General features: G+C 38.3%; 1 protein-coding gene across 1 annotated transcript in view; it reads right to left on the reverse strand.

Moving 5' to 3' along the window:
* The window catches only part of LOC140187848 (nuclear pore membrane glycoprotein 210-like), a 148,068-nt gene that overhangs the window by 93,817 nt on the left and 40,097 nt on the right, over positions 1-14,154 (reverse strand). The window contains exons 6-9 of the mRNA XM_072243645.1: positions 12,649-12,781; positions 9,979-10,137; positions 7,848-7,916; positions 6,919-7,025 (exon numbers count right to left, since the gene is read on the reverse strand). Coding sequence (XP_072099746.1) covers positions 6,919-7,025; positions 7,848-7,916; positions 9,979-10,137; positions 12,649-12,781 — 468 coding nt within the window. The remainder of the gene's footprint in view (positions 1-6,918; positions 7,026-7,847; positions 7,917-9,978; positions 10,138-12,648; positions 12,782-14,154) is intronic.

The following is a 14,154-nucleotide window of genomic DNA, read 5'->3' on the forward strand; positions in this document are numbered from 1 at the left end:
ATGACCAACCTCTCAAAGTATTTCACCACTGTCGATGTGAGTGCCACAGAGAATTGGTCGTTCTCCCTGCTCTTCTTGGGCACTGGTATGATTATTGCTCTTCTGAGGCAGGTGGGAGCTTCCAAATGCAGCAGTGAGAGATTGAAGACGTCCTTGAACACTCCCACCAATTGGTTGGCACAGATTTTCAGAGGTCTACCAGAGCCTGATGCCTTGTGAGGGTTCACACTCTTGAAAGATGTTCTGATGTCGGCCTCCGAGACAGAGATCACAGGATCACTGGATGCTGCAGGGATCCGCATCGATGCAGTTTTATTTTCATTTTCCAAGTGTGCATAAAAAGCATTGAGCTCAAATGGGAGTGAATCACTGCCATTGTTGATGTTAAATTTTGCTTTGTAGGACATAATGGCCTGCAAACCCTATCACAGCTGATGCGTATCCGATTCCGTCTATAACCTCAATCAGAATTGTTTTCTTGCTCTTAAGACAGCCTTCTGTCAGTCACACCTGGACTTTTTGTATAGTTTTGGATCACTGCTCTTGAGAATACCACAGATCTAGTTCTTAGCAGACTAAGGAATCTCTTGGTTCAAGCATGGCTTTTGATTTAGGTATGTCTGGTATGTTCTTGAAGGCACACGCTCATCCATACAGGTTTTGATGAAGTCGGTGAGAACTGTGGCATATTATTCAGACTCAAAGATGAATCCCTGAATATTGTCCAGTCCACTGACTCAAAGCAGTCCTGAGAACTCTTCTCCACTTCCCTTGACCATACCCTCTTGGTCCTCACCACTGATGCTGCGGTCTTTAGTCTCTGCCTATTCACAGGGAGTAGAAGTACAGCCAGGTGATTAGACTTTCCAAAGTGTGGGCATGGGATTGCACAGTAAGAATTTTTGATGGTGGTATAACAGTGATCAACTGTGTTGGCTCCTCTGGTTCCACAGGTGATATGTTGGTGGTAATTGTTCAAAGATTTCTTCAAGCTGGTCTGGTTGAAATCCCCCACAATGATAGGGAAGACATCAGGGTACGTAGCTTCATGCCTGCTGATTGTGTTGCTCAGCTTCTCCAGTGCCAGCTTGATGTTGGCCTTAGGTGAAATGTATACCACTACCAAGATGATGGTGGAAAACTCCTTTGGCAGATAAAATGGACAACATTTGACTGCTAGATCTTCCAGGTCAGGTGACCAGGCCTGAGACAGAACTGCCACGTTTGTGCACCACAATGAGTTAATCGTCAAGCATATTCCACCTCCTCTGCCTTTAAGAGACTGTGTAGTCCTGTCTTTGCGGAGAATGGTGAAGCCACTGAGCTACAGTGCTGCGTCCAAATGGCAGGTGTGAACCATGTTTCCATGAAGCAAAGTACATAGCAGCCTCTGATGTCCCTCAATCAGGTATAGCAATCTTGCTCTGAGGTCGTCAATTTTATTTTCCAGAGACTTTACATTCACCTGCAGGATAGTCGGGAGTGGAAGTCCAAAGCCTCTGTGTTTCCATTTAACTTGTAAATCATTGTGGCATCCCTGCTTCTGTTTTCTTAAAGAGAACTGCACTCGCAACCTGAATACGCCGTCCAAGGTTTGTTGATTTTGTGTATTGATAATTTTGTTTACACATCTTAAAACTATACTGTTTACTGAAGTACCCATGGCTATGACTGTGAATTTCAGCTGCAGTAGTCCTAAACAGGAATATTTGATGGTTCCCATCGGAGCTGCACACAGTTGCCCCTTAATGGCACAGTTTTGAGCCATTGGTTCTTTCCAAGTTAGTCTCTTCGGATCTGAAATTTTCACTTTTGTCATATTTCTCATCATAAATTTGCTTCCAAAAGCACAACAAATACATTTGCTAATGTAAATCCTGATTAAATCTGGACAAAAAAATGACAGTATCAAACTTCCCATTCCAGTATTAAAACCATGTATCAACTACTATTAAGCAGTTACAATTATGCATATTCAAGAAACATGAAAAGGAAAGGTTCAGAGGGATATGGCCAAATGCATGAAAATTGAAATGGTAGGCAACTTGGTTGACATAGACAAGTTGGGCCTAAGAGCATGCTTCTGAGCTGTACAACTCTATGACTGTGAACATAATTCTAGAAATTAATCCTGCCATTGTCTTAAGCACACTAAAATAGCACATTATACTCTTCCTCTAAACTTCATTTCAGTGATATCAAAGGAATGAATTTGAGCAAGTGTGATCTTCTGGCAATACAAAATAGCGTGTTTAGTGCTCCCAACAAACCCTCACACAACAAAAACGTTAGATTTTGGCATCTGTCAGCAATACATTCTGAAAGCTACATCTTCATGTATATTCTGCAGATTGAGGTGCATTCAATGGAAGGGTTTTTAACTAACTTTCATCTACTGAAATTAGAATTTGAAAAATTACAGGCAATATATTGGCTTTCCGTTTTCTGATATTTAGATTTGCAAACTGTGCAAAATAAGTAAAAGCATTGTTTTACAGAAAGTGGATTTAGATAGTTGGTCTTATTTTGTTTTCACAACTGACAGTAAATAAGAATCTCTGATTTAATTTCAATCCCTAAAATGTAAGTTACAATAAAGAAATTTCTTTCCTTATTAATAAGCATTATATAACCAAAAAAAGCATTATCAAGAAATAGTTGTGAAGAAGATTCAAGTCTCCAGAGTTGACAGAGATAAGATTCCCTTCAATTAACTCATTCCATAAAACTGTTTATCCCCTGAAGTTAAAACCATGAGAAAGATTGGCTAGCAATAAATTCCTGAAGTGTTATTACTCTGCATTTTAAGCACAAAGTGGTTATGTTCCAGATTCTTCATTATCTGCTATTTTTCAATTTTCTATTAATCTATATTACATTTCATGATCACTTTTGCAAATTACAACATAATACTAAGATTTATTAAAATATCATACTTATCCCCTATTTATTGATTCTCATAAAATATAAATTCACCATTGTTGTAGGTAAATTCTTAGGTGGCAACGAGGTGTTAGAAAGTGAGATAGATCAGCTGGTTGGGTGGTGGTGTAACAACACAAATTTGTATTTAAAGTCAGCAAGACCAAGGAAATAAATGCAGACTTCAGGAAGGGAAAGTTGGGAGGACGTGCACCAGTCCTCATTAAGGGGCCAGCAATGGAAAGAGTAAACAGCTTTAAGTTCCTGTTCGCCAACATTTCAGAGGCTCTGTCCTGGACACAAAACATGGATGTATTCATGAAGAAGGCACACCAATAGGAGTCATTAGGAGTCTGAAGAGATTTAGTATGTCATGAGATTCTATATGTCTATAGATGTACAGTAGATTGCACTCTGACTGAGGAATCACGGCTTGGTATGGAGGCTCCAATACACAAGACCTCAAGAGCTGCAAAGGATTGTAGTCATCCAGCTCAATAATGGGCACTATCCTCCTCACGATCAAATGCGCCTTCAAGAGGCACTGCCTCAAAAAGGCAGCATCCACCATTAAAGACTTTCATCATCCAGGACATGCCCTCTCCTCATTACCACTAGCAAGGAGGAGGTACAGCAGCCTGAAGGCGCATACTCAATGATTCAGAAACAACTGATTCCCCTCTGCCATTAGATTTCTAATGGTCCATGAACCTCATAATTCCCAATCTTTGTACTGCTTACTTAATTTATAAGTTTTAGTAATGTTTGGATACATACATGGAATTATGATATAGTGATTACAGAGACTTGGCTGGCACCAGGGCAGGAATGGATTCTCAATATTCCTGGATTTCAGTGCTTTAAAAGGGATGGGGGGGGGGGAAGGGGAGGAAGGTGGCATTACTGGTCGGGGATACTATTACAGCTACAGAAAGGATGGGTAATATAGCAGGATCCTCTTTTGAGTCAGTATGTGTGGAAGTCAGGAACAGGAAGGGTGCAGCTACTCTATTGGGGGTATTCTATATGCTCCCTGGTAGCAGCAGAGATACAGAGGAGCAGATTGGGAGGCAGATTTTGGAAAGGCGCAAAAATAACAGGGTTGTTATCATGGGTGACTTTAACTTCCCTAATATTGATTGGCACCTGATTAGTTCCAAGGGGTTAGATGGGGCAGAGTTTGTTAAGTGTGTCCAGGATGGATTCCTGTCAGAGTATGTGGACAGGCCGACTAGGGGGAATGCCATACTAGATCTAGTACTAGGTAATGAACCGGGTCAGGTCACAGATCTCTCAGTGGGTAAGCATCTGGGGGACAGTGACCACTGCTCCCTGGCCTTTAGCATTATCATGGACAAAGATAGAATCAGAGAGGACAGGAAAATTTTTAATTGGGGAAGGGCAAATTATGAAGCTATAAGGCTAGAACTTGCAGGTGTGAATTGGGATGATGTTTTTGCAGGGAAATGTACTATGGACATGTGGTCGATGTTTAGAGATCTCTTGCAGGATGTTAGGGATAAATTTGTCCCGGTGAGGAAGATAAAGAATGGTAGGGTGAAGGAACCATGGGTGACAAGAGAGGTGGAAAATCTAGTCAGGTGGAAGAAGGCAGCATACATGAGGTTTAGGAAGCAAGGATCAGATGGGTCTATTGAGGAATATAGGGAAGCAAGAAAGGAGCATAAGAAGAGGCTGAGAAGAGCAAGAAGGGGGCATGAGAAGGCCTTGGCGAGTAGGGTAAAAGAAAACCCCAAGGCATTCTTCAATTATGTGAAGAAGAAAAGGATGACAGGAGTGAAGATAGGACCAATTAGAGATAAAGGTGGGAAGATGTGCCTGGAGGCTGTGGAAGTGAGCGAGGTCCGCAATGAATACTTCTCCGGTATTCACCAATGAGAGGGAACTTGATGATGGTAAGAACATTATGAGTGAGGTTGATGTTCTGGAGCATGTTAATATTAAGGGAGAGGAGGTGTTGGGAGTTGTTAAAATACATTAGGACAGATAAGTCCCTGGGGCCTGATGGAATATTCCCCAGGTTGCTCCACGAGGCGAGGGAAGAGATTGCTGAGCCTCTGGCTAGAATCTTTATGTCCTTGTTGTCCACGGGAATGGTACCGGAGGATTGGAGGGACCGAATGTTGTCCCCTTGTTCAAAAAAGTTAGTAGGGATAGTCCGGGTAATTATAGACCAGTGAGCCTTACGTCTGTGGTGGGAAAGCTGTTGGAAAAGATTCTTAGAGATAGGATCTATGGGCATTTAGAGAATCATGGTCTGATCAGGGACAGTCAGTATGGCTTTGTGAAGGGCAGATTGTGTCTAACAAGCCTGATAGAGGTCTTTGAGGAGGTGACCAGGCATATAGATGAGGGTAGTGCAGTGGATGTGATCTATATGGTTTTTAGTAAGGCATTTGACAAGGTTCCACACGGTAGGCTTATTCAGAAAGTCAGAAGGCATGGGATCCAGGGAAGTTTGGCCAGGTGGATTCAGAATTGGCTTGCCTGCAGAAGGCAGAGGGTGGTGGTGGAGGGAGTACATTCAGGGTGGAGGATTGTGACTTGTGGTGTCCCACAAGGATCTGTTCTGGAACCTCTACTTTTCGTGATTTTTATTAACGACCTGGATGTGGGGGTAGAAGGGTGGGTTGGCAAGTTTGCAGACGACACAAAGGTTGGTGGTTTTGTAGATAGTGTAGAGGATTGTCGAAGATTGTGGAGAGATAATGATAGGATGCAGAAGTGGGCTGAGAAGTGGCAGATGGAGTTCAACCCGGAGAAGTGTGAGGTGGTACACTTTGGAAGGACAAACTCCAAGGCAGAGTACAAAGTAAATGGTAGAATACTTGGTAGTGTGGAGGAGCAGAGGGATCTTGGGGTACATGTCCACAGACCTCTGAAAGTTGCCTCACAGGTGGACAGGGTAGTTAAGAAAGCTTATGGGGTGTTAGCTTTCATAAGTCGAGGGATAGAGTTTAAGAGTCGCGATGTAATGATGCAGCTCTATAAAACTCTGGTTAGGCCACACTTGGAGTACTGTGTCCAGTTCTGGTCGGCTCCCTATAAGAAGGATGTGGAAGTATTGGAAAGGGTACAGGGGAGATTTACCAAGATGCTGTCTGGTTTAGAAAGTATACATTATGATCAGAGATTAAGGGAACTAGGGCTTTACTCTTTGGAGAGAAGAAGGATGAGAGGAGACATGATAGAGGTGTACAAGGTAATAAGGGGAATAGGTAGAGTGGATAGCCAGCGCCTCTTCCCCAGGGCAGCACTGCTCAATACAAGAGGACATGGCTTTAAGGTAAGGGGTGGGAAGTTCAAGGGAGATATTAGAGGAAGGTTTTTTACTCAGAGAGTGGTTGATGCGTGGAATGCACTGCCTGAGTCAGTGGTGGAGGCAGATACACTAGTGAAGTTTAAGAGATTACTAGACAGGTATATGGAGGAATTTAAGGTGGGGGCTTATATGGGAGGCAGGGTCTGAGGGTCGGCCCAACATTATGGGCTGAAGGGCATGTACTGTGCTATACTATTCTATGGTCTATGTTCTGTCTTTGCACTGTGCTGCTGCCACAAAACAACAAATTTCATGTCATATAAGAGACTGATAATAAACCTGATACTGATCAACAATTTTTTTTAATTCAAGGAAGAAAAGTAAAATGGTTATATATATTTTTTCCTCAATGTACTGGGTTCTTGATGTTGGAGTCCTTTGCAATAAGGAGTTGTTAAAGAACGGAATTTGCAATTGCTTAGAAGTACAGAGTGCCTGCAAAGATATGGCAGGTGAGAGTACCATCTCTACATTGCAAAAGAAACCAGTGGCAAATCTTGGCATTCCTAGGTACAATTAAGTTAATCTATATTAAGTGCTACAAACATGAATAACATCTAAAATTTGAAATGGATTAAGTATTTGAATTTTATCCTCAAGAACATTCATACAGAAAGACATTCCTAAAGGTCATAACTGAATTATCAACTTACATCAGATAAATAAACTTTATTACTCTTTTTGTCATAAACTTCCACAGTAAATTCATAATTTCGTCCTACTTCCAGAACCCATCTTTCTCCAGGCAGGACAGAAAAACCTGAATTAACCAAAAGACCAAAGTTTAAATTAATTTCAAGCACTCACTGTGACCTCTAGAATATGTATATGTATTTTAGAAAATCTAACAGATTCATACTTGTTTTTCTTTACGTTCCTTATAACGTGTGTGCACTATATGAATCAAGAAAACAAATGTACCTTAAAAGCTTTGACATCTGATCTTTATACCATATTAAATGGTTAATAGCTGGCAGAGAAACAGCGAAATTATAATCTTGAAACCAAAGTTTTAAGTGATATTATACTAATACATCTTTTAAAACAATTTTTAAAAATTATTTATGTAGTAGAAATTGTAAAAATAATGTGTTCGAAGTTTATTGTGGAGTTAAAGCCGGGACAATTTTATTGTGTGATGGACAAATTGGGATTCAGGTACCTTATGTATCAGGTCAGTTCGCTAACAGCTCAAGTTCCGAATTTACAGCTGAAATCTTTCCCTCTAATATTTCTTATATACTGATACAAAGATGTTTGATCTGTATTGCTTAGCTCCACGGTGAAGCAGCAGCTCAAGAAGAACTACTCCCTGTAGCTGAGATGGGCTTCCATCTAGCTACATTATCATCGTGGAAAAGTTTCCTAGCATCATTGTTATGCAGAAAACTCACCTCTTAGAAAATGATAGAGAGGAAATGGCTGTTACTGTAGATACCAAAGCAGCAGAGCTAATTTAATTGAAACTAAGTACAACTAAAGTGGGTTATGCTTTAATTTATTCCACTTTAATTAGGCAATTTAATATTTCATATCTCAGTTCATTGAACATTCTGCCAGATAAAATCAATATAATACTAACCTAGAAAACCAGCTTGGACAACATATATTGTACAGTTGGGTAGATGAGAAAGTCCCTGCATGTGAATGTCTTTATTTTAGTTAAACCATAATAAGCCTTGTAATATTTTTTTAAAATGTAGAATGACAAATAATTAGTAGTTACTCAGAAATTGTTATATGCTCTTTATTATCCAAGATGTAATTCTGCATAAGGAAATCAAAAATATTTTAATAACAAACCAAACCAACATTAAAATCTAATACTGCATTCATAATAGTGCAGCACTTCAAAGCACAAGTCTCTGACTTCAGCCTTTATGCAAGTTGACTTCATTTGCTGGCTAGTCTAGATTCATTTATATGCACTGAGACAGAATTAATTAGTATCTCATATTAAATATTCCACCATAGAAATGTGATCACGGTTGATAAAATTTCACATTTAGCTTGAGTTTGACAAATTTAAGTCCAAAACTTCAGTTTTAACCTTAAATAAATAAAGGTAATTATATTTATGTGAACAGTCAATTAGTTGAGATAGATTAGGCAAGTTAAAATAGTCCTTAGATAACAGAAAAAGCTAAGGTGTGAATTAGAGTTACAAGAGTTAGCAAGAAATGGTTTATAAAGTTAGAAAGAAAAATGTCATTCAGGAATGGAAGAACTTTAGAAACCTGTGAAAAGTGACTAAAGAATTGACAAAATGGGCAAAAATGAATATGAAAATAAACTGGCAAGAAATGTAGAATTACAGTGCAAGAGTTTCTACAGTTATGTAAAAAGAGAATGTATTGCATCCTAGCAGTTCAGTCAGGTAAATATAGTACACCTAGATTTCTAAACAAAACATTCAGCGTAAAGCAAAGTATTATTGTAAGAAACATAGGATTATGTACCTGAGGTTAACATATTAATATGGATAGCAGACTGATCAACAGATACCAAAAAATAAAATTAAAAATAAATAAGCATAAATGAGTAGTTTTAAGTCAATGAACTAGCAAGTGGGATGCCTCAAAGATCAGTATTGAGGGCTCTGCTATTTACAATCTATATTAATTAGATATAAGAACTGACAAAACATTTGATGACGATTTGAAAAGGTACACAAAGGGTCTTTTAAAATTTTGACAGGTTAAATGAGTGGGCAAAAAGATGGCAGATGGAATCTGGGGAAAGGAAATGTATAGAGATTCCATGGAACCACGCCGAGAGGGCAACATAAAGTCTGATTTTTTATATATATATATATATATATACACACACATATATACACACACACACACACACACACACACACACACACACACACACACACACACACACACACACACACACACACACACCTACCCAACAGGTGGGGGAGTCAAGGTTTACTACCAAACCTTATATGCTCTGTGATCTAAAACTTGAAGTGATCTAATTCAAATAGATGAGATTCTGAGCATAGACAGTGTATGACATTTCATCGCAAGTTAAATCTGATTTGACTGGTTTAAAAGGCACAATGCATTTTTAAGTAGAAAAAGAACAAATTCCAATCATTAAATTAATTGATCTCAGGAAAAAAAATGTAAGGCATGAGAAAAGCAAAACTAAAATTATGCAACAGATAAAAGACTTAAGAAAATGATTACTTGGAAAGTTTTCCACATATTTTAAGTATTACTGTACCAACACAAGAAAGTAAGGAAGTAGCAACTCATTTTCTGCACACATTGCTTGGAGACTCACGTTTGGTCAGTTGCACTAAGTGAGTTAAATAATAGCACAGCATTTTGTACTCTGCCGCTGAAATTTGAATAGCTTTTTATTTCAAACCAGCTATTAAAAAGTTAATTTTTAGTATTTATGCATAGATTTAAATATTCCATCAAATAATAAAATGGATAGACTACATACTACTTTGTTAATGATGAAATTGTTGATTTATCATAACTATCAATTTTCTGTCTTCAGTTTTCTCGTGCAATCACAAAATACACATCAACAGCACATGTTCTGTAATACTAAGACACTACTTTGTTGATATGCTGAAAGAGATGAGTTTTACAGTAACATGGATTTTTTTCATTTTAGCATGTTACTACAGGAAATAAAATTATCTGAACAACGCTGTAATAGAAAGTATGTTTTTGAAAAAAGGATACGTTTGTGGGTAAGAAGTAAGATGGTCCATCCTGTATGGACTCCTAAGACAGTGGAGGAGTCAGAATCCAGCTTTGCAACTGTTCCATTTCTTCCTCCAGCAGAGCTCACTTCATTATTTTGTAATTTCAATCTATACTGTTCAGATGGCATCTCAATTTCTAAAAGAATAATAAGAAATAGATTATTCTAAACATCATAAACAGACAAGTTGAAGTGAAGAGACATGAGTAACTGGTGAAATCTGGACAAAAGGTGTCTCACTGCTGAGATATAATACAGTACAACTGGCTACATTACCTATTACCATTTGATGATGGTTTATCTAATCAAATGCTTTGTTTAACAAGTCATTAAAATATATACAAAGTTTCTTTGGTCTTCAGCTTATAGGCAAATGACCTCTGAATTTAACAATAATCCCTTGCAACTTTGACCACCTTCAACAAAATTCTACCACCAGACAACCTTCCCCTCCCATGCCAGCATTGCAAAGAGGTTATTCACTTTGCAACTTCCTGGTCCACCCTTCCATCTCCATCAACAAAATAGAGGAACGTTGCTGATGAGGCTAATATGGGAATAACATTCTCTTCCATAGATGCAGCAGGAAGTGGGTGGTGGAACCTTTTTTGAAAGTCATAAAATCACAAAGCTGATGCTTTGGAAGCATTTTGTTTTAGGATTCCAATTTAGCACTTTTAAAATGTCCCGTGTGTCTCAAAGTGTGTTGACAAAGTTTTGACACCAAGGTACATGGAACGTTAGATTATGTGACCAAATATTAGTGAAAGGACCATTTTAAGAACGAATGCTAGGCAGGCATAGACGTTCAGATAGGGAATTGTAGACCAATAGTATGTCAATTAAGAATAACAGTGTCTAGAAATAGAGGAATGTGAAACTAGAAAAGATTGCAGAGACGAGAACGGTAATGCTAAAGATAGCTTTGAAAATAAGAATTAAAATGTGAAAATGCAGATGCTGCTTAATTGAAAGCTAGTCAGCTAGTAGAACAAAAAAAGGAAATCAGAAAAAAATTGACTTGGTTAAATACCAGGAAAGCAATCAATGTGAAAATATACAGTTAGTCTGCTTATAGTTAAAAGTGCATCATGTAAACATTGTATTCGCTAGGACATTTTTTTACATCAGGATTTGGAGTTCACTTCCAGGTTGCATTGTGCAGGAAGATTTAAATGTGTTTTTATGTTCTATAGATAAATGAAGAAATATTTGAAAGGAAGCATTTTTCAGGGTTATGGAGTAACTAAATGGACAGAGCCAGGATGAACTCAATAGGCCAAATAGCCTCCTTCTGTGTTGTAACCTTTGATTTTGAAGTCTGGTATACTCAATGATGATAGGACGGGACCTAATTGTCAAAATGCAACTGAGATTATCACTGTGGAGTATCATATATGGAAATAAAGTGAGGACAGAGAATGAAAAGCAGATTGTGAAAAAAAAAATTGGTGAAATTTTTCCAGTCTAGTCATATTGCAAACCTATCACTGAATATACAAATGTAAGACTACAACAAATTGACTCTATAACAAATCGACTCTATAAATAGGAAGACTATTTGCTTCTAAAATGGATAAAACATTCATTTAAGGTCTACCAGAAATCAGCAAAACCATAAAGTGCAGAACATCATTGACAGACATTTGTAGATTAATCATTCTCAATATTCCTACAAGGCGTTTAATGGAATTGGAAAAAAATCCAAGGCTACAATTTTAAGTTATATATTTTGTTCCTTTCCCCTCTCCATTTCTTTTGTTATTAGTATCATTTAATGATATAAATAGTTGAACAGAGTGAGGTTAAATGTGTGGGAGTCGTACCACATTGCTGAAAGTAACATATTGAGAACAATACTTTTTTTATGGAATTCAATACATGTGAAACGTGTATCCAGATCTCTTGTGACAAGTATATTAACAAAGACCAAATGTAAGCCAGCTGTTTTTTAACACACCAAAACAGATTTTGCATAACTCCTTTTTTTTTGCAGTATTCTCCTTAGCAAATGTAATTTTCATGTAAAATTAATGTTGTCTTAACGATGAAAATGCTATGTCCTGTATTTTTACCTGAAGGCCAGGAAGAGGTGTGGCAGTACCTGGGATATTATTTGCAGGGAATCTGTATAAGGGGTATTTTTGTGTCACATTATATGCCTTAGTTGGGTGCATATTCAGGGGATTATGAATCAGGTACTTCACTGGCATAATTTACATATTACTATTTAACCATTTATGGTTCTATTACTATTTATTATTTATGGTGCAACTGTAACGAAAACCAATTTCCCGCCCCCCCCCCCTCCCCGGGATCAATAAAGTATGACTATGACTATACAGTATTAGCCAAGGTACTCACTCTATGGTTATTTCATGAGAGATTTTTAAAAAACAAAGAAATTTAACTTTTGGTTCAATGTTTTAACTCACTGCTAAAGACCTAATGCATTAAACTCGAAAATGTATTTTAATAGCTCAGCTGTTGGTATATATGTATAAAATGCTTCTGTTAATATCAGTACACTAAAAGAAAATTGTTCTTTAGTCTAAAGTCGTTTTCACGCTATCCCAAAAGAACATATTACATTATATGCAAAGTAACATACACAGTTCTGCTTATGGCAGATGCTCATCGGAATTTACCTGTCATTTTTCCATTTACTAATTTAGCAACTTTGTAGTGAACAGAAGCTCCCACTAATAGGTAAACATCATGTGCGGGACTTAAAATTATGTTTTCCAGAATAATAAGACGTATTACTGCAGCAGGAACATGCTAGAAAAAAAACAAAAGCCACAAGTTAGAATAACTCACCACCTCTAATCAATATCCTACCACATTTCAGGCCATTAAATATTTTATCAAGTGATAAAATAAACCTATTGAGGAAGTTCAATTCTGAACCTGCAGGAACTTCAATCCAATGTATTCCCATAGTAACAAAACAATACTAATCAAATCTGTGATACCAGGGATCAAACCACTGTGCTTAGTACTCTGTTGATCAAAATTAATTAACAAATTATCAAGTTAATCACAAATAAAGACCCCCCACAACACAGATTATAAGGCTAGCAGGAAGGAGCTTAAGAAAGAAATTAGGAGAGCCAGAAGGGGCCATGAGAAGGCTTTGGCGGACAGGATTAAAGAAAACCCCAAGGCATTCTACAAGTATGTCAAGAGCAAGAGGATAAGATTTGAGAGAATAGGACCAATCAAGTGTGACAGTGGAAAAGTGTTTAAGGAACCGGAGGAAATAGCAGAGGTTCTTAGTGAGCACTTTGCTTCAGTATCCCCTACGGAAAAGGATCTTGGCAATTGTAAGGATGACTTACAGTGGACTGAAACGCTTGAGCATGTACACATTAAGAAAGAGGATGTGCTGGAGCTTTTGGAGAGCATCAAGTTGGATAAGTCACCAGGACTGGACGAGATGTACCCCAGGCTACTGTGGGAGGCGAGGGAAGAGATTGCTAAGCCTCTGGCGATGATCTTTGCATAATCAATGGGGACAGGAGAGGTTCCAGAGGATTGGCGGGTTGTGGATGTTATTCCATTATTCAAGAATTATTCAAGCCCAGGAAATTATAGACCAGTGAGTCTTACTTCAGTGGTTGGTAAGTTGATGGAAAAGATCCTGAGAGGCAGGATCTATGAACATTTGGAGAGGCATAATATGATTAGGAATAGTCAGCATGGCTTTGTCAAGGGCAGATTGTGCCTTATGACCCTGATTAAATTTTTTTGAGGATGTGATTAAACACATTGATGAAGGTAAAGCAGTAGATGTAGTGTATATGGACTTCAGCAAGGTATTTGACACGGTACCCCATACAAGGCTTATTGAGAACGTAAGGAAGCATGGGATCCAAGGGGACATTGCTTTGTGGATCCAGAACTGGCTTGCAGACAGAAGGCAAAGAGTGGTTGTAGACAGGTCATATCTGGCATGGAGGTCGGTCACCAGTGGTGTGCCTCAGGGATCTGTTCTGGGACCCCTGCTCTTCGTGATTTTTTATAAATGACCTGGATTAAACATAGAAACATAGAAAATAGGTGCCGGAGTAGGCCATTCGGCCCTTTGAGTCTGCACTGCCATTCAGTATGATCATGGCTGATCATCCAACTCAGAACCCTGTACCAGCCTT

Source organism: Mobula birostris, chromosome 25 (assembly GCF_030028105.1).
Source record: "Mobula birostris isolate sMobBir1 chromosome 25, sMobBir1.hap1, whole genome shotgun sequence".
NCBI classification, from domain to species: domain Eukaryota; kingdom Metazoa; phylum Chordata; class Chondrichthyes; order Myliobatiformes; family Myliobatidae; genus Mobula; species Mobula birostris.